Source organism: Anolis carolinensis, chromosome 2 (assembly GCF_035594765.1).
Source record: "Anolis carolinensis isolate JA03-04 chromosome 2, rAnoCar3.1.pri, whole genome shotgun sequence".
In the NCBI taxonomy this organism is placed as follows: domain Eukaryota; kingdom Metazoa; phylum Chordata; class Lepidosauria; order Squamata; family Dactyloidae; genus Anolis; species Anolis carolinensis.
Window position 1 is genome coordinate 257,681,396 of NC_085842.1, and position 24,845 is coordinate 257,706,240.

At 39.5% G+C, this 24,845-nt stretch overlaps 2 protein-coding genes across 2 annotated transcripts in view; both read right to left on the reverse strand.

Annotated features, from left to right (window-relative positions):
- Positions 1–24,841, reverse strand: part of auh (AU RNA binding methylglutaconyl-CoA hydratase) — a 94,491-nt gene extending 69,650 nt beyond the window's left edge. Inside the window, exon 1 of the mRNA XM_016990773.2 lies at positions 24,707–24,841. The gene's annotated coding sequence lies outside the window, so the exon portion shown is untranslated. The remainder of the gene's footprint in view (positions 1–24,706) is intronic.
- nfil3 (nuclear factor, interleukin 3 regulated) lies at positions 1–24,845 on the reverse strand. Its single transcript, XM_003216416.4, has 2 exons — positions 24,707–24,845; positions 1–1,885 (listed from the first exon to the last, which is right to left on the reverse strand). The coding sequence occupies exon 2, from the start codon at positions 1,687–1,689 to the stop codon at positions 301–303; it is 1,389 nt and encodes a 462-aa protein (XP_003216464.1). The 5' UTR covers positions 1,690–1,885; positions 24,707–24,845; the 3' UTR covers positions 1–300.

Sequence of the window (24,845 nt, forward strand, 5' to 3'; positions counted from 1 at the left end):
TGCTTGTCACCAATTGTTTATTGGAACTGGCAACTTCCACACTTCGTAGTAACAGAACGACATAAAAATAATGTTCACTATATACAGCCTTTGCACAGGCTACTTAACTATACACAAGGCATAGTGATCACGACAGTCTAGTCTCCATAGTAATCTGTGCACAAAAAAGACACCATCCATTAGACATTATGTGAACATTACAGTGAAATGACATCACAAGTCCAGTGAAAAATCAGCATAATACAAAACATATCAATCTACTGCAAATTACATCCTTTCAAACAATTATTCAGTAGTCACCTAGCCAGAGTCTGAAGGAGAGGTGTGTTGTGTAGTTATAAGTCTTTTAAGGGAAGCAACCTCTGCAGACAAATTTGCGATTCCCTGCTTCAAATATAAGTTCTCTGTCTCTGATATTTTGTAGGAATTGTCTTTAACCTCAGCTATTGCATTTTTGCAGCCACTTGGAATTTTTTCAGTGAGTTCTTTTTGATTGTGCCAATGTTCTGGCTTCAAAGACCAGTCCTGGATATTAGTCACTTGAACAGAGAAAGGAGTATGAGAAGCTTGTACCAAATTTTGTGCATTGTGCTTTTCAACTTCAAAATGTCTTTTAGATGACATATCTATTGGTGATGATAATTTCTGGGTAGCATCATATTCATTCTCCGGTGACTCCATTTTGATTTGCATCGCTTTTGCCTTAATTCTCAGTTTATGAGGCAGTGCAGAAGAGCTCACCTCTGGAACTTTAACTGTAGCATGTGTATTTTTAAGTTCAACGGGGGAATGGATTGGACCTTTAGGAACTTGCTGCTCATCTTCTCCATCTGATGACTTTCCTACAACACCATCATCAGCCTCTGAAGTTCTTGGAGAATTACTGGAGGATCTGTTAACTTGCAACAGTGGAGGGGAATGTGAATAGCCACTAAAGTTACTTCCCATGAAGTTTTGATAGATGGATGTTGTATAGGAGCCTCTTTCATCTCGTGAATCTCTTGCATAATTTTCCAATTCCATAGGCTCTTGCTTTATGAGCTGGAACTTATTTTCTGGATCTCTGCAATTATTTTGTATAGGACTTGCATGAGTATGCTCTACAGATGACACTTCAGATACATCCGACAAAGAGCTTTGTGGTGAATGCTTAATAACAGATATACAAGTGCTGCCCACCATGCTTGGTTCATGTTCATCAATGAAAGAGTTAATACTTGATTTGGAATTCTGATACTCCTGAAAATAAACAGCTGTTGCATTGCTGAGTTTCTGGACCTCTTGGGCATATGCTGAAGAGCTAATTAAACCAAACTTTAGCTTTAGTGAAAGTAACTCAGCTTTTAAAGTGGCATTTTCTTCTCCCAGTGCAATTAGTTTGTTCTCCAACACAAGGTCGTTCAGTCTCCGCTTTTCACGAGACCTTTTGGCAGCTTCATTATTTTTTCGCCGTTTTTCCCAATACATAGCATCTTTCTTTTCATCAGGAATGAATTCTCGTTTTCTTCGGCAGGCCGAAGACTTGTTTTTTGCAATACTTTCTTCAGAGAGTAGCATTTCGTCACCGGTAGTTAAGTCATCAGATACATCTGTTAATGCAGAATTAAGTACCATAATTTTGCCCACATTGCTACTTGTATCAGCAGATGCCTGTTCCGTTTTAATGGACTGCATTTTTCTCAGCTGCATCAGAAGCAATTTTAGTAGGTAGGCAAATAGTAACAAGGTTAATTAATCTTCCAGAACTTCTTGAATCATAACAACTGGGTAAATACAGTAACTTTAAATCCATAAGCATCCTTCCATTTGTTCCATGGTCTTGGGCATCAAGATGGCTTGGTCAAATCTGCTTCAGAATGAAAATGGAAATCTTCTTTCAACAAACCTGGGGTAGACAAAAGAATAATTATTCAGTTATTAATATTACACACATTTTAAAAATATTTTAAAATATCTTTTAGTGATTAAATCCCATAAAGAAGGGGAATCATAAATCACAGAACCACTGTATCTTACTGGATATAATTAGATCAACAGATATATTACTTGCATGTCTGAAAAGAATTAAAATAATCCTAGCAGGATATATTCTCTTATATCCTAAAAAGACAAAACCAAGCTCTAGTTCTACACAGAGTTTGAACAGGTTCACTAATGTTGCTATGTTAAGTGTATTTACTAGAAAGTTAATTTAACTCGATAGTACTTTGCTTCACAGTGGATATATTCAAAATTGAGCAATTATTCAATCTTGCCAAGAAAATCCTGTGACAGGGCCATTGTAAGATGGAGATGAATTGGAGGCACATAACAAGATCTGCACTAGTGAGATAGATTATAAAGACAAAGTAACTCTACCCACACTTGAATTGGCCACAGTTCCCATATTGTATATTGTGCCCTTAATATCCACAGCGGTTTGGCCCAGGATCCCTCATGGATACCAAAATCTGTGGCTGCTCAAATCCCATTATATTCAGTGGTGTAATACAATGGTGTTGATATAAAATGAAAACATTATAATTTGTTCTTTTTTTTAAAAAAAAAATTCAAGACATGGATGATTGAGTCTATTGAAGCACTTTTGAATTTTTTTTGAACTTCTGTTACAGTTCCAAACATCTATGTCAGTATCCTTTGCATTCTGAGCTAAGTAGGTTTAGTCACTTTCCTCACTGAGCTCTCCCTGTGTGTTACAAAGGCTCATAAAATTAGTTCATCCTACACACCCACACCTGGAAAGATCCTGCCTCTTATGGGAAAAGCCTCTGTGAGTTTGCTTAATTGGGGAAGTAGGTCAGTTTCCCTGTCTGCTGATTCATGATTTCCTTGGAACACAACCAGTATGTCTACTTGCAACAGGGTCAGAGAGAAAGTTTGCTTTCTAGAGGTCTGATATGTTAATATTTCTTTTTGCATACTTAGCTGTGTTCTCACCTTTCCCACTTTTCTTTTAACACAAGCATAACCACTGTGTGCAGAAGACCCCATGCAAGCCTCCTAAATCCCTGTCCATTCAGCCTTTATTATAGTTTCATTTCAATTAATGATACTTTCAATATATAATGATATCACAATTTTAAATAAGACAGAATTTGCCACAAATAATCTATTTTAAAGTTTCCCAGCAATTATTAGCAATGAACTCATACTATATATTGACCAAAAGCTTTTTTGGATTTTGAATTTCTTAGTTTGGAATATTTAATAGAATTAAAGGGTTGAAAGAGACTCGTGTTAATATTCTTTGCTTTGTACTTGGTAAGGCTCATGCTGCTGCTTTGGATCACTGTACTCACATAGTATTGTAAACTGCAGTGTGAAAAGTCAATTCCATTAAGAAAGGAATACAAAATTTGTCTCTGCAAGAAACCTGATTTACTTGCCCACATCAATGAGTACTAGATGTACAAGTGACCTAAGCTTTCTGGAACATCTCTGGGGCATCTTTACTGTGAGAATAATGTAATTTGTTGTTCTACTACTCTTCTGACAACCTCAGCAGCAGTAACAATAGTTGGGTTTTAGAGGGGAAATATACTTTACTGATCTAAAAGCATTATTGTAGCACATTGCTCTGCAGTAACTTCAGAATTTTTTCTAAAGGTAGACATTATTAATAATTCACCCAATATTTTTATAGTTACAGTAGATTCCCACTTATCCAACCTTTCCTTATCCAACATTCTGGATTATCCAACGCAGTCTGCCTCCCACATGGATCCACAACTGTTTCTCTAGGCAGCAAAGACTGAACTTTTTACGGATTTAACTTCCTACAATGCTGTTACTGCAAGTTCATTTTATGTAATTCTATCTTTATTTGTAGTCAATTTATTAGTAGCCAATGTTTTAGTAGTCAATGTTTTCAATACATTGCGATGTTTTGGTGCTAAATTCGTAAATACAGTAATTACTACATAACATTACTGTGTACTGAACTGCTTTTTCTGTCGATTTATTGTAAAATCTGATGTTTTGGTGCTTCATTTGTAAAATCATAATGTAATTTGACATTTAATAGGCTTTTCCTTAATCCCTCCTTATTATCCAACATTTTCACTTATCCAACATTCTGCTGGCCCATTTATGTTGGATACTGTACTTCTAGAACATGCTACATCAGCAAAGATGTCCCTAGAAAAACATCCTGTAATATCTAGACCAGCAGAATTTTCCAAAATAGGATAAAATTCTATTGGTTTTGCACTGATATTACTGTGACAATGCAGATACAAAATATAGTCTAAGTCCAGTTCTCATACTTTTCCCTATTAATTGCTATTTTCAAACAAATATTTGAGATACAGCAATTTGCCAATGCGTTTCTGGCTAACCATAAATGTGAAATCGTTATGATATCCAGATCAACACCCAATATTCTTTTCAGTTAATCAACCAGCTTTGCTACTTCTACTATTAAATGCTTTAGTTTTCAAAGCTCTCATTTCGAATTCATTTTCGAATTCATTTCATTTCATTTTCAACAGCTGGAGCAAAACCCAAACATGCACAAGAGGCATCAATCAACTCATATCTAATTAATACAATTAACACAATATATTAATACATTATATATACACCTAAGAGTTGGCTCATTTTGTGTAACAGACATAGTTGCTAAGTAATTAGTAGTGAGATTACAGTCTGCCAACAAAATTATTGATGTCATAATGATAAGCATACATTAAGAAGTTTGTATCAGAAACTTTAAATTGAAATGGAAGTGAGGATCTAATGTAGTGCTGAGAGGCAGTGTATGGATCTAGCACTGAGTTGGCAACAAATTCACTCTGGATTTTACTACTTAATCTTCCCACCGCTGCTCTGAGTTAAACTAGAGCTCTGCTGATGCCAAAACCCAAAGGGCAAAAATCCAGCACTAGAAGAGCACCAATTCAACTCAGGTCAACTACAGAAAGAGCAGTGGTAAAATCCAGAAAAAATTGACCAATTTCATGGCTAGAGATCCACCAGCTGTCCCTAACCGGGGCTAAGGAAAACTACCTCCAGTGCAAACACAGCAGGTGTAGACAAGGCCAACGTAACTTTCCTCTAATTTAACAGGGCATTTTTGTCCTCAACATTCAACAGTTGTACCAAACACAAATTATGCATATCTTAGCAGGCTCACCACATGCGACTATCTTTGACACAATTTAAGGCACCATCAACAACTCAGTCCTTTTATCAGTTCCAGACACTCAACTGTTTTCAGAAAAAGAGCAGATCTACATATGGAGGCCCAGGTGATGGCAGAATATCAAGAGGATGAATACAATGTACCCAGAATAATAGTGTCACATCATGTGGAGGCACTGTGATGAGACACAACTACACAGGTGAAAGGCATCTGCACATTCTACTCACAGTGGGTTCAAGATAGAAACAGACCATGAACTACAGATATTATCTGAACCACAGTTTTGAATTAAATTTGACATTTGATCTTATTCTTATTCATCAAGTAGCTGTTTAAGACTATGGTAGTTGTATATACCTGCATGGAATTTTTAATGGAAAGATTGCCTAATAACTATTACAGCAGTGAAAACACTGAAACGCATGTTCAACACTGCTTCTAAGAGGACTACTTTTGAATATGTATACTGCATTCTTTATTTTTCTCTCTCTCATATGTATGTGTGTGTGTGTGTATTTACTGTATATGAGAGAGAGAAATTAAGCATGCAATGTACATATTCAAAAGTAGCATTGAGGAAATGGTAGATGAAGTGTCACTTCCTCTGTCAGTGAAAAAAGTATTTTTGAGGTCAGAGATGGATTATTTTTCTGATAACAAACTTAATATTTCTACTAACCACAATACTAAAGTGGTTTTGCTTCTCACATTGTATTATTTTAAAGAGTCATTATTCTGCACTTCATTCTATTGGTGAATTTACTGAAACTCTGCAATCTTGGAATAGCCTGTTGTTAACTGCCATCAAGTAGTACTTCCATTTATGGCAACCCCATGAATGAAAAACCTCCATCACCCTATCAGCAGCAGCCCAGCTGAGGTATTGCAGAATCAGGGCCGTGGCTTCCTTGACTGAGTCATTTTGAATATCTACCATAAGTAAGTAAGTAAGTAACTTTATTTTTCTATCCCGCCTCCATTTCCCAGCTGGGACTCGGGGCGGCTAACACAGACGAAAGCCCGAAAATACACACAGGTAGAACAGTTAAAACATATTACAATAAAAATACAGTAAAATCGACAATTATACAAACAGTTACCTTAAGCAAAACAATGCAATAGACCATCAAAACTCAGTTAACAACTAAAATCAGATTAAAATAAAATAGAATGGATCATAAAAATTGCTATCCATATGTTATTGCAATAGCAAAGGCATACAGCCTCTCTCTCTTGCTCAGTTTGCCTGTTCCTTCTTCTATCAGTCTGAATTCTACCTGGTAATAATGACAAACACTTTCTTAATAAAGCAAGTTATTTTCACCTTGGCTATTTCATAGAATTTCACTGGAAAACATTAAGATTTACACATTAACCAATGAACTCTTATTAATGTAGTTCAATTCTGCAATTTCCCCTTATGATTAATTTTGCAAGTACTTTAACACTCCCTCATAAAATGGTCTAAACCCAAATGTCTTAGTCACTCTTGAAAGATCAGGGCTTTTAAAAAAATACTTAAAAGTTGTTTGCAGTGCCAACTGTCGGGTTTAGCAATGTAACAATCAATACTTAGCCTGTTCAATGTTATTAGCTGACCCACAGACAAACAGATTTATTTTAAGATAGCAATAACCTTGTTTGTGACTAGAAAAGTATACTGCCTAAAGCCTTTGGACAGGGATCTGATTCCATCCAAGACAAGCAATGCAAACCTAACTCAAAGATTGGCTGTCAGTAGATAGAGATGATTAGGCAGAAGCTTCTTCTCCTTGTTGAACTGGCTTCCTGCTGGCTGAACTGGTCTTAACCTGCCACAACCCATTTGTGCCAGCTGATCTCAAATATCAGCCAGCAAAATGATCTGGCAACACAACTGTTCCGCCAGCAAAAGACCCAAACAGTGGGCAAAGAATAGGTGGAGTGATGGCGAAACCATGTTATGCCATATCCAAACTTCCTCCAAGCCTTGTGCCTGCTAAGGGTGCAAATTCCAAAACCCGTTGGCCATTAGAGGTTATTCAACATAGCTCCATATAGTTTACTGTTGGTTAAGCTGGCCCATGGTCATCTTGACCAGTTAGGATTGCCCAGGCAGCAATGGCAGAGATGGGTGTAGTGGATGAAATTTAGAATTTCTGTGGCTACAATAAAATTTGCTTTGAGGGATCACCAGGGATATCTTATCATTAGAATGAGACAGCTGCATCACGGAATGATTTGTTATTGTAGGAAGTATATGGGAGAGATGGTGATCTGCCAACACAACTTTTCTGCCAGCAGAAGACACAAGCGGTGGGCAAAGAATAGGTGGAGTGATGGTGAAACCATGTTATGCCATATCCAAACTTCCTCCAACCCTTGGGCCTGCTAAGGGTGCAAATTCCAACACCGGTTGGCCATTAGAGGTTATTCAACATAGCTCCATATGGTTTACTGTTGGTTAACCAGCAAGCCATACTGTAGCTCAGTCAGTGAGTCCCACATACTAATTCTCTGTGACAAAAGCCAAATAAAAGACAATCAGGACTGGCTCAAGACACTTTGCTGTTTGAACCAGGGCAACCAAAAATAAACAATCATACAATACACATCTGCTCCTGTACATTTGCAATAATCTATTGTTTGAAGTTTCGACATTGGCAAGTTATTGGCACTGATCCACTCGCTTTTAATGTTGTTGCCTTTTATCCTACCCACTCCTCATGCAAGTGTAATTAGAGAACCTATGCTTTACCTATGTCATTTTTGAGAGACTGGAAAAGTTTCTCAAGAAGTTACTCACGTTACTTCTGAAAGTTACAGATTTCAGAATCCCCATGCCAATTGTGACCACTGACTTCGTGGTTTGAGGAAGTCTTAGTCCAAAAAGTAGCATTTCAAGGTTTAGATAATACCCTAGTAGATTGATTGTGTGTACAATTGTACAAAACCTGTGCTAAAACAAATTGGAATAGAAGATCAACCTCGGCTCAGAAATATCTGAGCGCTAGGGCTTTTTCTAATACACACTATAAACAGAACTGACCTTGCAACTTCTTCTAAGTCCCACAAGGCACACAGCAATTTCACTGTGACAGTGCAGTTCCTTTCTAAGCATGTGAGTAGTTTCATTTTATATCAAAATCAAACACTTAGTATTAAGCCCAAATGAATACTATAGTACCAGGCCCCAAACTTTGAAGGAAAGAAATTGCTCCACTTTAGAGACTAATAATGTGTACATGTACTCTTGACATACAGAGTCCTTATGGTGAAAAAGACAGGATAAAATAATTATGATAATGGGGAAGGGCTGGTCTGAGAGACATGGAAGGGCAGCAAGGGTAAGAACGTAAGAAAGATCTTTCTTGGGTGAATGGAAGCCTGCTCCCGAAACCTTAAATGTAACTTTTATGTGTTCAAAGATTACAGGACCTGCCTAAAATTAATTTCTATGTTTGCATAACATATAATACATTTCTTTTCTACTGACTATCTAGGAGGTAATATAGAAAACATGCAAGGCAGAAACCTATATATCTGAAGGATCACTTTTCCCACAGTTGTCCACCAGTACTTTAAAATATAAATGGGATTATAATCATATTCATAAAGTGTGGAGGCCCAGTTCGCCCAAAATCCCCCTAATGGCTTCTTCCAGAAGTCACAGTATTTATTTTAATCAACTTTGTTGTTTTGTTGGTTTTGATGCACATTGTTATTTCTTTTCATTGTATATTTTTTGAAATTGCATTTGGTATACCACTGGTATTATAAGATAAAACATGGCATATACATATTTTAATAAATGAATAATATATAGAGAATTCACAATTACTTTTTCAGTCATTTAAATATAAATGAAAAAAGCCTATGCGAACAGCTCCTCCATACTTATATTTTACCAGTAAACTTCAGAAATTGATGTACTATCATTTCTTTGATCATTACGAGTAAACAAGTTACTGTCTTTTCTAATAATTCACGAACTGAAATTCAGCTATTCTCTAAAAGCTATGTTATGGAAATTACACATCTAAACAGTATTCTAAAGCAGCTAAGATCTGTGGGCTCATATGTGACCTATTTTCCAGTAATATGAGAAGTCCAATTCAATTTTCAACCTTGTACATATTTATTCAGGAGTACTTCCTATTGAACTTAATAAATACTTACTCTTACTCTATGTTCTTTATATAGATATATTTTCCTATTTTTTTGGCATTTATAATTATTTGCCAATAAGACCTTTAGGAAATAGTTTGGACATTTCGGTGTTGTTGCATGCATTCTCAAAGGCATGTAAAAGGATGATGGAAATCTAAATCTGCACCTCGAATAATGTTTCTATTCTATTTAAAACAAATGGCTCACCGCTGGATTAATCTCAGTATGTGTCCACCAGCTCAAAAGGCCAAGCTTAGTGTAATAAACCAACCACTGATATTGTTCCAGAGGATTTCCATGGCGTTTTTCTGGAAGGGACACCTTCCCCACAATGGCCACATTAAAGTAATTATATATACAAAGCTAAAAACAATTTTCTTTTAATACATGCTAAATGGAAAAGCAGCAACAGGACTTATGAATCATATACTGAAGTTATATAGGCAAAGGAGACCTACCTGTGAGAACTACCTCTGTGCATAAGAAACTCAACTCAGATTGTTGGTTATGTATAACTTCTGAGTCATTTTCATTTCAAATTTCCTGAAGGCAAATTGTTCAGTTGTCAAATCTGACTGATTCAATGTTAGTTCCTGGTGAAGTCTACTTAATGTGAAACTGTCCTAAGATTGATCAGTCATACATGTCCCAGAGGTCACATTACCCTGACAACAGGAGAATATGTAGGTACATAACTCAAACTTGCAAAACTGTTTGACGTCATCTTTGTACAGATAGCGGTTGTGGAAAATCTGCCACCCTTCAACTTTCAAGTAACAAGTCTTTCCAAACTCAAGGAAATTGTTCCTCAGACACCAGGCATTAAATCCACACTAAGGTCCTATTCAAAGTCCTACCAATCTCCTCTAGCACAGTATTTGAGAGAACCACTATTACTTCCTTACTATGATAAGATGTCAGAACAAGCTTTTGTGGAATAATCTGAACATTCCTATTGCAGGATTTAATAATTTAAAACCTGGATGGGCTTGGGGAAAAAAAACGTTAAAGCCCAAAGGCTTACATGAAAAACCACAATTCAACCTGGCACTGAAAAGAAACCAATGTTGGCACCAGACTTCTAAGGCAAGGAAATTTCACAATCAGGTACAAATATTGTACTGCCACCCCACCCATCGCAAGGGTTACATGAAGAGGTATGTATATATACACTTTGCCAAGAATCATCCCAAAATGTTCACATTTCAGGGACAACAATTAGTCATACTTTTGGGAGGGGGGGGGAATATCATCATTTCAGGGTTATGGCTGGAAGTTCCGCATAAATCAAACGTGGAAAACAAGCTTGATAACAGACTTTGTGGGAGAATTACACGAAGGGATTTTGTAACCACCTTTGAGACTAACTTGAGACAAAGAAGTTGGTAGTGTATGCATTTGTAGACTTAAGTGTCTAAATCAAAATGTAAAAAGGTTGATAACTTAATTCTACCATCAAGTATCTGTTTCACACATCCCATTAAAACTGGAGATCACACAAGACTCTTAGAAACAGTAATACTCAACGTGGTCTGTGGGATGATGCCACACTGTGAGATATTAGCTCCTGGTCCATAGTGTTTCCAGGAAGGGGGTGGGGGTTGTAATAAATGCATAAGAATGTAGTGCTGGTTCCTGGAATGTTAGGGGGAGGAGGCAAAGGGACTTTTTCTGCACAGTGATAATGCCATGCATATCCATGCAAGAGCAAAATCCTCTGAGCGTAATGAACCATAATTCTGGGTAAATTTGTAAAGGACTGCAGCTTTAACTCAGCAAAAATGTACTCAAGTTTTAATTACTGTCAGGCTCCAAAATAAAATATGCAAAATTCACAATTATCTCAAGCATGCTTCATCATTGTATGAAAATGAAAAACTGTATTTAATTTTTTAAAAATGTTTTCTAGTTGTTAAGTAATTTGGAGTGGGTGGGTGCAGGATAACTGGCATTGTGTTTCATAATATAATCCACTTCCAACAGTGAAATACTGTAAAAACTGCCCGTTTCTAGAGCAAAGGTCTCTTACATAATACCCATGCCAAGCATTACTGTAATGCTGTGTTGGACAAAGTCCAAGAAAAGTGCTCTTTGGAAAAACAAAGTTATATCAAACACTGTAGGAATGCTAATTAAATGTGGCAGATTCTTTTTAAAAAGAATACAAAGGTTTTCTACAGTAGTTTTTGAAGAATCAGTTAGTTTCCCCAGCAGTCTGAACAAAAGTCAAATGTAATTTCACTGGTTCACTCACTATTTTTTGCTTGTCAAACCTGCCACTGGTGTCTGTTACAGCTACATATACTGCATTTGAAATATTTCTACAAACTGAGGTTAAAACTGAATATATAATTTGGTTGGAAATCATTTCAGATTTTGCCCGAGGATCTGCAGGATTTTGTCTGTCACAAAAGTCTGCACAGCCATAGCAAGGACATCTAGAAGAATCTGCTAAGCCGATGAGTCAGATCTGTTGCTCAAGAACACGCAATAACCCAAAAACAAAGCATTACATTGTTCAGATTATTGCATCAGAGATGTTATAATAACCACAGATCAGAACAATAATGTAACAAGCCAACCATCTGGGAAAAGAACATTGTTACGTAAATGAAGTTTGCACAACCTTTAGTAGAATAAGACTAGTCTTAAATAAGCTAAAGGTTTGTGTTTTGTTTCAAGATAAAAACACACCACAGTGATTGATGTCCTGTAGAGATTATACATGCACTGCTAACACTATTTTTCTTTGCAGGAGAAGATAAACTGCAAGAAGCCTGAGTAAGCTTACATTGCTCATGGAGAGCCTGTAAGCTTTTAAACAAATCTCTAACCATTGCATTTACAACAAAAAAGAAAACAAAGCAGAAATCAATTCCAACATAAATCTGAAACTGTAAAACCAAATCCATAAAGCTGAAGTACATGAAAATTGTTTTGGAGCCCTCTGGTGAATCAAGATTAAAAATAGGTGGCAATTTAAAATGAAAAGGAAATAATAATTATGGTGAAATCTGTCAGCAAATTAATGACCAGTCAAAGGCAGACTCCTAGCAGGCATTCATTAATCAACACTGGGTAGTATGTGACTCAGTTGGTCACAATTGGGACAATGAAGGATTGGCTTTAAAAGTGGGATCTATTTTTCCCCACCTTGATAAACTCCGAAAGTGGCCATAGTGTTTCGGAAACATGTACAAAACCCCGGGCCTGATGTTTGTGACAATTAAATAAAATAAACATTTGTAAGTATTTAGTAAAGAGTGAAAAATCAACTCTTGAATATTCCTTGCCTAAGAAACCATTTAAAATCGATGGAGTCACCACAAGGCAACAGGCGACTTGAAGATGTGCATGCACACACACACACACACACACACACACACACACACACACACACAGAGTAGAGTTTCACTTATCCAACATAAACAGGCCAGCAGAATGTTGGATAAGCAAGTATGTTGGATAATAAGGAGGGATTAAGGAAAATCCTATTAAACATCAAATTACATCATGATTTTACAAATTAAGCACCAAAACATCATGTTATACAACAAATTTGACAGAAAAAGTAGTTCAATACATAGTAATGCTATGTAGTAATTACTGTATTTACGAATTTAGCACCAAAATATCACGATGTATTGAAAACATTGACTACAAAAATGCGTTGGATAATCCAGAACGTTGGATAAGTGAGTGTTGGATGAGACTCTACTGTATATATATATACACACACACACACACATGAAAACACATACACTACAGGCTTCTAAATAAAATGTCTGAACTATTTAAATATTGGAACAAAAGTCAACTGAAGAGCTAACTCAGGAAAACTATAAATATTTATGATCAAATAATGAATGGCTCTTATGGAATAACAACGGTAGAAAAAACAATCTTGAAAATGCATGGTGAATATAAACTAGAACAAAGTAGGTAGTAGTCAATTGGCACACATAAGGTTCGGGTCTGTGACTTAGGGTGCAGCAACACTGTAGAATTAATGCAGTTTGACACAACTTTATCAAACAGCATTCATTTGACAATGTAGTCGCACCCTTAATGCAACTGATTATTTACTCATTTTCTCTTTACTTTATCCTCACAACTCTCTGTGTGGGAAGGCTGAAAGGGTGACTGGTGGCACATCCCCATTGTTAGTATTGAGCAACTTTTAGATAGTTACTTGCTGTTTTCTTCTTGTTGTGCTTTCTTAAATTTGTGTTCTCTTACATTTTATATTAGGGATGGTGCAGAAATATATTTGAATGAATAAATTTGCATGACTTGCATATTTCTCAACTCTGATTTTTATTCCACTAACTGTAATGTAAAATAATCTGTGTAACTACATATTTATGGCTTAACCAAATTGTGGTTTATTGTTAGTCTTATGAGTTATCTTTACTTTACATCACCGTAGTTATTTGACAACAGTTAACTGTCAGAAGTTGGGAAAGATTAAATTTAGTATGTTTCAATGCCCTTTACAAGCAAAGGCTTTCAGCACATACTATCTTTTATTAAAGTATTCCACTGAGCTAGTGCTGACTTGAAGGTTGGGTTGCTGACCTGAAGGTTGCTGGTTCGAATCCAACCCGGGGAGAGCGTGGATGAGCTCCCTCTCTCAGCTCCATGCAGGGACATGAGAAAAGCCTCCCACAAGGATGGTTTTTTTTTCATGTCAGGAGCGACTTGAGAAACTGCAAGTGGCTTCTGGTGTTTTTGATGTTTTTAAAAGGATGGTAAAAACATCAAAACATCTGGGCATCCCCTGGGCAATGTCGTTGCAGACGGCCAATTCACCAGAAGCGACTTTCGTTTCTCAAGTCGCTCCTGACACACACACACACACACACATACACACACACACACACAAACTGGATTACAATTCCCATCTTACTCGCCTCGAGCCATGAGGAGAGGTGGGTAAGAAATAAAATTATTATTATTGTCATCATCACCATCCCAAACAAGCTTACTGTGGTTGATACACAAGAGACTATGAATTACTTGATGAATTATGAAGTGAGCTATTTTATTAACAATTTGGCAAGCATGGAGACCAATGTTATATAGGCTAAATTTAAAGATGATGTTAACACAGAATTTAACAAGTAGGAGCACACCGATAACCCACAACCCAGAATAGTTTTGTGTGAGCAACCATATGTGCATGATCTCTCCAGGAATAAAGCCATTTTGTAATAACATTTTGTAATAACAAAATTCATTTGACACTGTACTACTTAATATCACATCTATACTCACAGCTCATTACCAGCTGAACTGATAACAAGATTAACATTTCACAAAGCCCGGAGAAAAGGAATGAGCCAAAGTAACATTACTAAGTGTTAAGTATTTTGTAATGTATTTCCAAGGGACAAGTATGCATGTGTAAGTGTAAAATCTTTAGTTTTTTGTTTAATGCTTGTGGTTCCAAGAACTCCAGATGACACAAAACGTTAAGGTATGTCCCTTCTGTTTACCCAGATTGACTGTGAACTTTAGAAAATATGTGAAATCATTACAACATAATTGACAGTGGCCTAGATCTAGTAGGAGGCGCCTGCAGAGGAAATTGCTTCTGTCAGCAGAACTGGGAATAGCAACATTCCTTTCTCACTACAGCCCTGGCAAGTTCCTGAAAACCTGTTCCAAGGGAATGAAACATTCTGGAGTATGATTTTGGGGTGCAAGATGGAAGGAACAGAAACACACTTCTGTAAATCCCAACATATGTGTAAGTGTATATGCCTTCAAGTCACCTGTCACCTTATGGAAAACCCATGAATTTCATAGATTTTTTTTTTTAGGTCAGGAATACTCAAAGGTGATTCTGCCAGTTGTTTCTTCTGAAATGTAGAGGCCAATAGTTTCATTTCAAAACTTGTATAAAGACCAGACAGATATTATCTTTCTCTAAATAGGAACCTAATTTAATTCATTTATCATTTATGTCTTCTATTCAGGACAATTCTTATACCTGACAATTCCTTTTCTAATGAATACATGCAAACAAACAAACCCTCAGTATCTGGTAAAGTTTGCCCATGTACGCAGAAGAGCAATGGACAAGAAAATTCATGACAAATGATGACTGGCCAAAAAACAATTAGCGTCATGACCGAGTTCTCAAATTCTATTATCTCAAACCATTTGAGAGTCTCATACAGGAATGAAAGGCTGCTATGAGTATTATTAAATAGACTCTATCCCAAATCAGTGTGGAGTTGGAAGAGGTTCTCACAATTCTTGCCTTCAGCTAAACTGGTTCTGGACTCAGCATTTTCTGCCCTGGAAACCTCCATCCAAGTCATTTTTAAACACCTACCAAACAATATAATCTAATAAATTGTGGTTTTCCTAATCCTTGGATTTGGCAATACATGAAATATCACATTTGCAGATTACATGAAGTTGAACTTTTCAATATAACATTTATGTGATTCTAATCTAGAAATCTTGAATAATAATTTCTCTCTCATAATTCCAAAAGGTTGGGAAAAGAAGCCTAAAACAGGGATGAAGAACATATAGCCCTCCAGATTTTGTTGGTCAGCATTTCTTCTAGCAGTCCAATAGCACTGGAAATGTTCTCCATTCTAATTTCCTTAATCCCAAAGCTTTTCAAAAATAGCATGCTTTAGCATTCATTCATTGTAGCCTTGGGGGTCAGCAGAAAACAGAGTGCAGAAAAATTCCTTTTTGGAGACCCACCCCAGGCTCAAATAAGAGATCATGTTAAAAAAGTAAATTTTCTAAATATAGACAAGCAATGAAATCAACAATGAAGTGACCTACTCCATTTTTAGGTGGTCGGTTCATCCCAGGGTCAACAAGAACAAGGCTTTTTAAAATAAGTCACTACCTCCTAAACTTCTTTTCAAGATTACTGACGTACTCACATTTCAGTCCCCACAAACATCTACAACAGTCAGAGAGATCTAACCATAGGGGGAAAAATAAACAGCACTTTTTGCCAATTGATGGCCTCCATCATTTTGAATGCTGAAAGGGGATGATGTTAATTTTACTCCAATCCATCTGTAGAACATCAAATTGGAGAAGGCAAATCATTGCTCTCTCCCCCCTCCAGAGACATATGTGTGTTAATCTGTACCTGCAAATAGGCGTTTGTGTAAATATATGCATACAAAATTTATTAGTATTGTGGTGGTGATATTTTCAAATATTATTATTAGTTATATTCTCAGTTATATAAACTGCCAGGTACTGCTATTTTCTTTCCATGTGTGGTCACAATCACTTCGGAGCTACAAGGGTTAAGATAGCTTGTGAAATAACTCCTGAAGTAATCCATTAATGTTAGCTGCATAAACATTTACCCCCAGTATTGTTCTCTTTTCCCACCAGTGGAACATGTTTATTTTTAAGTCATACACATATGCTTACTTGTGCCACAGCATAGTTAGTAACTGCCACCATGTTTAGGCTCTGGGACTGATCTCTGTGATTTTAGACTGCTTTCCTATCTACCTTTTGCACAGGAATAAACTTCACTGAACATGGTGGGATTATCTTCCAAGTAAACATGTCTTCACAAAGTAGGATAGGACTACCAGTCCCACTCTATACAGTATAGTTTACTTTGGAATAAACAGAAATTGAATTGTACTGGCTGGTTAAAAAAAAATCTCAGGTAGCAGTTAATAGCAGTGGGATACCAATTAAATTATAACTGTGGAGGAAAACTCAACAGTCTTCTATATATGGAACCAATTGGCAGCAGTTAATCTTTTCTGCTCTGTAAATGCCACCTACATATTCATCACTGGAGGGATCTGGTAATGACTGCGGCCATCTCACTCAGATTTATTTTCATATTAACTCCAAATAATACATTTGGTGCTCCTCAAGCACAGCTTGGTTATCCAGCATGGAAAAAAGCTTGGGGCCAGACATGTTTTGGATTTGGGGGGGGGTGGTGTCTGAAATACCTATATTTGCATATACATAATGAGATATCTTGGAGATGGGACCCAAATCTAAACACAAACTCCACATATATTTCATATACACCTTACAGATCTAGCCTGAAGTTAATTGTACACAATATTTGCAATGCATGACACAAATTTTGTGTACATCAAACTATCAGAAAGCAAAGGTATTGCTATCGCTGCCATCTATGTGGATGATTTTTGGAATATTTTGGATTTGAGAATAAGGACTGCTCAACTTGTACTGTACACATTTCTAACAAGAAAGAATATTTCACACACATGCCTCTAATGACTTGGAACTAAAACAACAGCATGCCTGCCAGTAAGTACAATTTTGGAATCCATGGGGAAAGGCTACAGCCTGGGGATTTTGTTTGTTTCCACTCAGAAGTAACTGTGTCACAGCAGTCACAGAACCTTCAGATTGGGAGGGAGGGCAAAGTTAATTTCAGACATAAAATGAGAGAGAGAACACAACCATAAACCTATAGGGTTTGAAGCGAGGTCAAGGCTCATTTCAGCCAACTGGTTTCTCCTTTTCTCCTTCCAACTCTCTGTATATGACTGTGTGTGTATGCATGTATATGTCATAGAATTGTAAGATTGGAAGGGAGGCCAAAGATCATTTCAGGCATGTAGGCCCCCCTTCTCCCTCCCTCTGTATGTGTATATATATGTGTGTGCGCACACACACACATATACTATATATACTGTGTGTGTGTGTATAGTAGAGTCTCACATCCAACATTTGCTTATCCAACGTTCTGGATTATCCAATGCAGTCTGCCTCCCGCCCGATCCACAGCTGTTTCCCTAGGCAGCAAAGACTGAACTTCTTATGGATTTAACTTCTGATAATGTTGTTATTGTAAATCCATTTTAAGCAATTCTATCTTTATTTGTAGTCAATTTGTTAGTAGCCAGTGTCTTCGTAGTCAATGTTTTCAATACATTGCGATGTTTTGGTGCTAAATTCATAAATACAGTAATTACTACACAACATTACCGTGTACTGAACTGCTTTTTATGTAGATTTTTGTAAAAAATGATGCTTTGGTACTCAATTTGTAACATCATAACGTAATTTGATATTTAATAGGCTTTTCCTTAATCCCTCCTTATTATCCAACATTTTTGCTTTATCCAATGTTCAGCCAGCCCTGTTTATGTTGGATAAGTGAGACTATACTGTAGAGAGAGAGTAGAGTTGGAAGTTAACTCAAGATTCATTTCAACCTAGTCCTCCCTCTTCCCATATACAGTATATGGCGGCGGGGGGGGGGGGGGGGGAAGAAGTGGATATATGTGTGTGTGTGTATGTGTGTGTATATCTGCCAACCTAGCAGTTCGAAAACATGCAAATGTGAGTAGATCAATAGGTACCGCTCCGGCGGGAAGGTAACGGCGCTCCATGCAGTCATGCTGGCCACATGACCTTGGAGGTGTCTACAGACAGAAACGGAGATGAGCATCAACCCCCAGAGTCAGACATGACTGGACTTAACATCAGGGGAAACCTTTACCTTTTATGTGTGTGTATACAGTATATATCTATATCTATATATATGGCAGTCACAGAATTGTAGGACTGGAAGCGAGGCTGAAGTTCATTCAGCAATATAGATCCCCCTTTCTCCCTCCCTCTGTATGTGCTTGTGTGTACACACAAGTGTATACAAATAGAGAACACATATACAGTAGAATCTCACTTATCCAAGCCTCTGGATTATCCAAGCCATTTTTGTAGTCAATGTTTTCAATATATCGTGATATTTTGGTGCTAAATTCGTAAATACATTAATTACAACATAACATTACTGCGTATTGAACTACTTTTTCTGTCAGATTTGTTGTATAACATGATGTTTTGGTGCTTAATTTGTAAAATCATAACCTAATTTGATGTTTAATAGGCTTTTCCTTAATCCCTCCTTATTATCCAAGATTTTGCTTCTGCTGCCCATTTAGCTTGGCTAAGTGAGACTCTACTGTATATCTATATCTGTATATATGGCAGTCACAGAATTGTAGGTCTGGAAGAGAGGCTGAAGTTCATTTCAGCCACATAGATCCCCCTTTCTCCCTCCCTCTGTATGTGTATATATGTGCTTGTGTGTACACAAACAGAGAACACATATATGTGTGGGGGTTTTTTTCTTCGTGTCAGGAGCAACCGGAGTTGCTTCTGGAGAGAACTGGCCGTCTGCAAGGACGTTGCCCAGGGGACGCCCGGATGTTTGGATGTTTTTACCATGCTTGTGAGAGGCTTCTCTCATGTCCCCGCATGGAGCTGGAGCTGAAAGAGGGAGCTCACCCGCGCTCTCCCCGGGTGGGATTCGAACCTGGCAGCTTTCAGGTCAGCAACCCAACCTTCAAGTCAAGGCTTTTATCCCCTAGGCCATCGGAGGCTCCATATATGTGTGTGTGTATGCTAGGCGCACCCCCCCCCCCCCACCCCCGAAGGCTTTGAGAAGCTAGGCCATGCAGGCTCCCTGCCCTCCTCCTCGACCCGCAATTGCTGCTGAGGAAGAAGGGAGCAAGGCGGCCTTCCAGGCGTCCCTCTGGTTGGCTCCGGCGGGAACGTGAGGGCCGCCTGACTGGCTTGACACGGCCCCGTCCCTGAGCCAGGAGGCAGAGAGAGGGGAAGGGGGAGCGAATAAGCCTGCCCTCCCCCCTCCTCCTCTTGCTCCTGGGCCGAGTACACCCACTACGTGACTGGAGACGCATCCCTCCCTCCGGCCAGCTTGTTCTCCTCTCGCTCCCCGCCAGTACAAAACAACTGCGAGGCGGCTTTATTTACTCCCCTCGGCTCTTTTTTTCCACAGACAAACACCCCGTGCTGGAGCGCTACCTCGGCCTGCTCCCACTCCCCCCTCTTCTCCCTTCCCCGCCTCAGAACAAAGGAATGCGGAGACGCCAGCCGGGCCCCCTCCGCCCTCGAAAGGCACCCCACCTGAGCTCACACCCCGCTCCACTCGGGAGACCAAAAAGGAGGGTGGGCAGGGCGCACAAAAGGGAGCGGGGTGGCACCTCCCCCGGAGGGACATTTGAGGAATTGGGGAAGGTTCCTGGGGGGGGGGGGGGGGGCATTAAGGGGACCCCGAGGACGGAGCAGAAAGGCTGGAAAGAGCTAAGAAAAGAGACATATGTCGAAGCCAAAACCTCTCTCTCTCTGTGTATGTAGAAGGAAGGATATATATACACCTTATACGCACACACACGTCAGGAGGAGGCACACACACAGGTTTTGCCTCTCTCTCTCTTTCTCTGTCTCTCTATATATATGGAGTAGAAGGATATATATATATAGAGAGAGAGAGAGGCAAAACCTATATATGTGTGTGTATATAGGATATATATATATACACACACACACATACACACCCTTATACGCACACACATATATAGGTTTTGCCTCTATCTATATATATGGAGTAAGGTAAAGGTTTCCCCTGATGTTAAGTCCAGTCATGTCTGACTCTGGGAGTTGTGATGCTCATCTCCAGTTCTAAGCCGAAGAGCCGGCGTTGTCCGTAGACACCTCCAAGGTCATGTGGCCGGCATGACTGCATGGAGCGCCGTTATATATGGAGTAGAAGGAGGTATCTATCTATCTATATTTACTATACGCACACACACATTTTGGCTCCATATATATGGAGGGGAGGAGTAGAAGGATATATATGGCGGGGGAAGGACGAGAAGGGGAGATACATATATGTATGTGTGTATTGGCACACACACACATATATATAGTCACACATACTTTTCCCTCCCCGCCCCTGACAAGGCTGACAACGCTCCTCAGGGGACTCCTAAAGTGACTCAGGCATGGACATCTACACTATAGATTCAATGCATCGGGGAACAAATGCGTTAAGGACGCGTCTACATTGTCACAGTTTGACCCCACTTTAATTGCCCTGGCCCGATGCTATGGAAACCCGGAAGATGTAGTTTCACAAGGTCTTTAGCCTTTCTCCCCTGCCCAAGAGTGCTGGCGCCTCACCAAAAGCACAACTCTCTTCTTTCCATAGCGCTCAGTTCAAAGTGGAGTTTAACTACCTTCTTCCTACAGCCTTCGGTTTAGGATCGGGGGTCCATGTTCCCTTTTCCCCTTTAAAAAAAAAAAAGATTCATCGCGTTGCAAAGCTCGGGGAGTTAAGGGTGAGGAAGGAGAGCAAACGCTGCTTTTCAGCGGGCATTTGGCATGGAATACTGACCTAGATTTGGTTATGTGTGTGTTTTTAATGTCAGCCCAGATTGTATATATATAACACACGTACTCGGGCTGGAAAGACCGCCCTTTCCACTCCCTTGGCCAGCCTGCTTTTGCAGGGTAATGATTAACACGAAGCGTGAACAATTTGCGAAAAGGCTTTCGTTTTTTTTTCTTTTTTGCCCTCCCTCTAAGAGTGGGAAGGGGGAAAGAAAGGCATCCATGAAAGGCAACACCTACGGAGAAAAGCCTTCGATGTCTGGGCGAAATGCCTTTCCTAAAAATACCCGCCTTATCATGAAAAAAAAACAAAAAACACCACCGCCACCCGTCTCCGAAGGCGTGGAGAGTTCAAAACGCGAGCCAACGTCCTTGAACGTCTGTTTGCGCAGAGAGAGAAAGGAAAAAAAAACCGAACCGGGCCAGAAATAGCCTCTTTGGAAGCCACAATCGCTCCGAGGCTAAATATAGTCGCGCGTGATTCTCATTTTAAGGGACAAGGACCCACGGATCCGCTCTTTTCCCTCTCTTTAGGGAGGAGCTAGGCCCCCTCTCCCCCAGGAATTGCTTGACGTTTGACAAAAGCAGCGTTTTAGTTTCTTTGTATGTATATATATAAAAAAGAGCTTCCTATATTCCTAGCCTGACTTCAGCCGTGGTTACATAATGCAACATTTCCAGGAACGGTGTCGGGAAAAGGCAAAGCAGCAGCAGCGCTTGAAAGCTACCTTCTTCAGTACTAAACATATAGACGTATAAATGTGTTACGTGTCTACATAGGGTCCACCAAACGCAGCATTGTCCAAACACGAATCAAGGAACAGGAAAGGCACTGCAGACTAACTCAACCAGAGAAGTCAGCCAGAGCAGAGCGCTTGATGAACCAGCCTGGACACAGTAGATTATTTGAGAACACAGAATCCTGGACCACTCTCACAACCACCATGTCAGACTACACAGAGAAGCCATTGAAATCCACAAGCATGTGGACAATGTCAACAGAAAGGAGGAAACCATGAAAAGGAACAAAATTGGTTACCAGTATTTTTAAAAAAAATCTAAAATCAGGACAGTAAATAAAGAAAACAGAGGAATTCCAAACTGGAAACAATCATGGCTAGCTAACACCTCCCAACAAAGGATTCCCCTAGGCAGGAAGCAGATAGACTTTGAAGCTGCAAGGCTATTCAATGCTAATCAATAATAATAAATAATAACTTTCTTCTTATATCCCGCCCCATCTCCCCGAAGGGACTCGGGGAGGCTCACATGGGGACCAAGCCCAGCAAGACACAATAAAATACAATCACAGAAATACATTTAAAACAAACAAGAGTTCTTTCTCCCACCCTGGACATTCCACAGATATATAAACCCCACTTGCCTAGTTTCCAACAGACCTCACAAGTCTGCGGATGCCTGCCACAGATGTGGGCAAAACATCAGAAGAGAATGCTTCTGGAACATGGCCATACAGCCCTCATAACTCACATGATTCCGGCCATTCGACAACACATTGTTACATGTCTTCTTTTCAATAGTGCAGTGGGCTTTCAAGAAAGGGGATCTCTCCTGTAGCAGCCTCAACAATCCTTTCCTTTGGAGGGAAGGGGATGATTCACCCAAGCTCTATTTTCTCATCAGGCATCTTCTTTCAAAGTGGACTATTAGAAAGGGAATCTCTCTCTTTCCTGCAACAGTTTCTACCCAATCACTAGTTTGGGAGGAAGGAGACTCCAATGATTTAGACAACAACCAACCCTATTTTCTATCATACATCTGAAAATGGAATGTCAGGAAAATGTTACAAAAAGGATCTCGCCTGCAGCATTGCTTTGCTTTTGAGGGGAGGGGCACAAAAAGCCCCTTTTCTATCCGATGTAACATGTCACTTAGTGACAAGGCTGCACCAAAAAGGTCCCTTTGCGCCCTACCTATCCTGAGCATTCACACGGGACGGATTATTATGCAATCTGTGAAAGCGAACCAGTTTTAGCCATTTCCCCTCCGGCTATGTGGGTGTGGATCTGAAGCAGAAAACTCTCCTGAAATCCGGAGCAACTTCCAAGCAAACTGATCTCTATCCACGATTTCTTGAGACTTGTCTCTGGATGCCAATCATCCGGGAAGACAAAAATATCCCCTTTGCTAGTCTTTGCCTACCTCAACTCCACACCCTTCTAGGGTTGCCTCTTTTCTCTCTCCCAAAAGACCGATTTCGGAGTCGGATTATGCAACAACAACCAAGAGCCCAGGGCCCTTCCACAAAGCAGACAAACCCCAATAACTGCTTTGAACTGGGTTATCTGAGTCCACACTGCCATATATTCCAGTTCAAAGCAGCTATTGGGGGATTTTCTGCCTTGATATTTTGGGTTATAGGGCTGTGTGGATGGGTCCCCAGAGCCTGTCAGGTAATTGAGATATCAGGCAGCTGATTTACGATCGCTTTATCTCAATTACCTGAAATGGGTTATGGGCCCAGCAGGTCTGGATTGTTGGTAGCCATGAAGGAACAGAGCCAACCAACCCCCCTCCGTCCCGATGAGTTTAAACAGCCCTATATCCCAGAATATCAAGGCAGAAAAGTCCCACATTATCTTACTCTGGGATATAGGGCTGTGTTGAAGCAGTAAACCATCAATATCCCATTAAGAAAATAATCACTGAAAATAAACACTCTGATGAAGGAAGTCCCTGCGTTGCCAACAAGTTGCTCGATCGCTTATTAGGGGTGTGTATTGAGGGTTGTTTTCTTTCAAAGACACGTGTAGATATGTTAAGGCACGAATCAAAAGTCTTAGGGTGCAAATCAGAAATCTATCTACACCAGGCACGGGCAAACTTGGGCCCTCCGGGTGTTTTGGACTACAACTCCCACAATTCCTAACAGCCTACCGGCTGTTAGGAATTGTGGGAGTTGTAGTCCAAAACACCCGGAGGGCCCAAGTTTGCCCATACCTGGAATGAATGCAGCTTGCGATGGGATTGGAGTGGTTGTTTGTCCTCTTCGCCAGGACTCCGGGGACTCCATAACATTCCGCCACAGGCGATTTCAAGCGGTGTCTCGCCCGCGTTAATCCTACAATGTAGATGCACCCTGGGTCAACTAAAGCGCAAATCACAGCGAGAGAAGGGAGGCACCGAGAGGAGGGAGAGAAAGCCCACCGAAGGGGAAAGGGATGGGTTTAGAGAAGGGTTTGGCTTTTCTTTTCTTACCTTGCCCAGCTTCCTTCTCTGGCTCTCCTTTTGGGTAGCTTCTCCTCGTTGCAGCCTCTGCCTTCGGAGGGAGCGGACGCGAGAGAGGCGAATGAGGTGGAAAGGGCTGAAGAGTGGCTCCAAAGACAGGCAGTCTCTA

Bases quoted from the DNA above. Each gene is read 5' to 3' on its own strand.
- nfil3 (XM_003216416.4), bottom strand. From the start codon at position 1,689: ATGCAGCTGAGAAAAATGCAGTCCATTAAAACGGAACAGGCATCTGCT.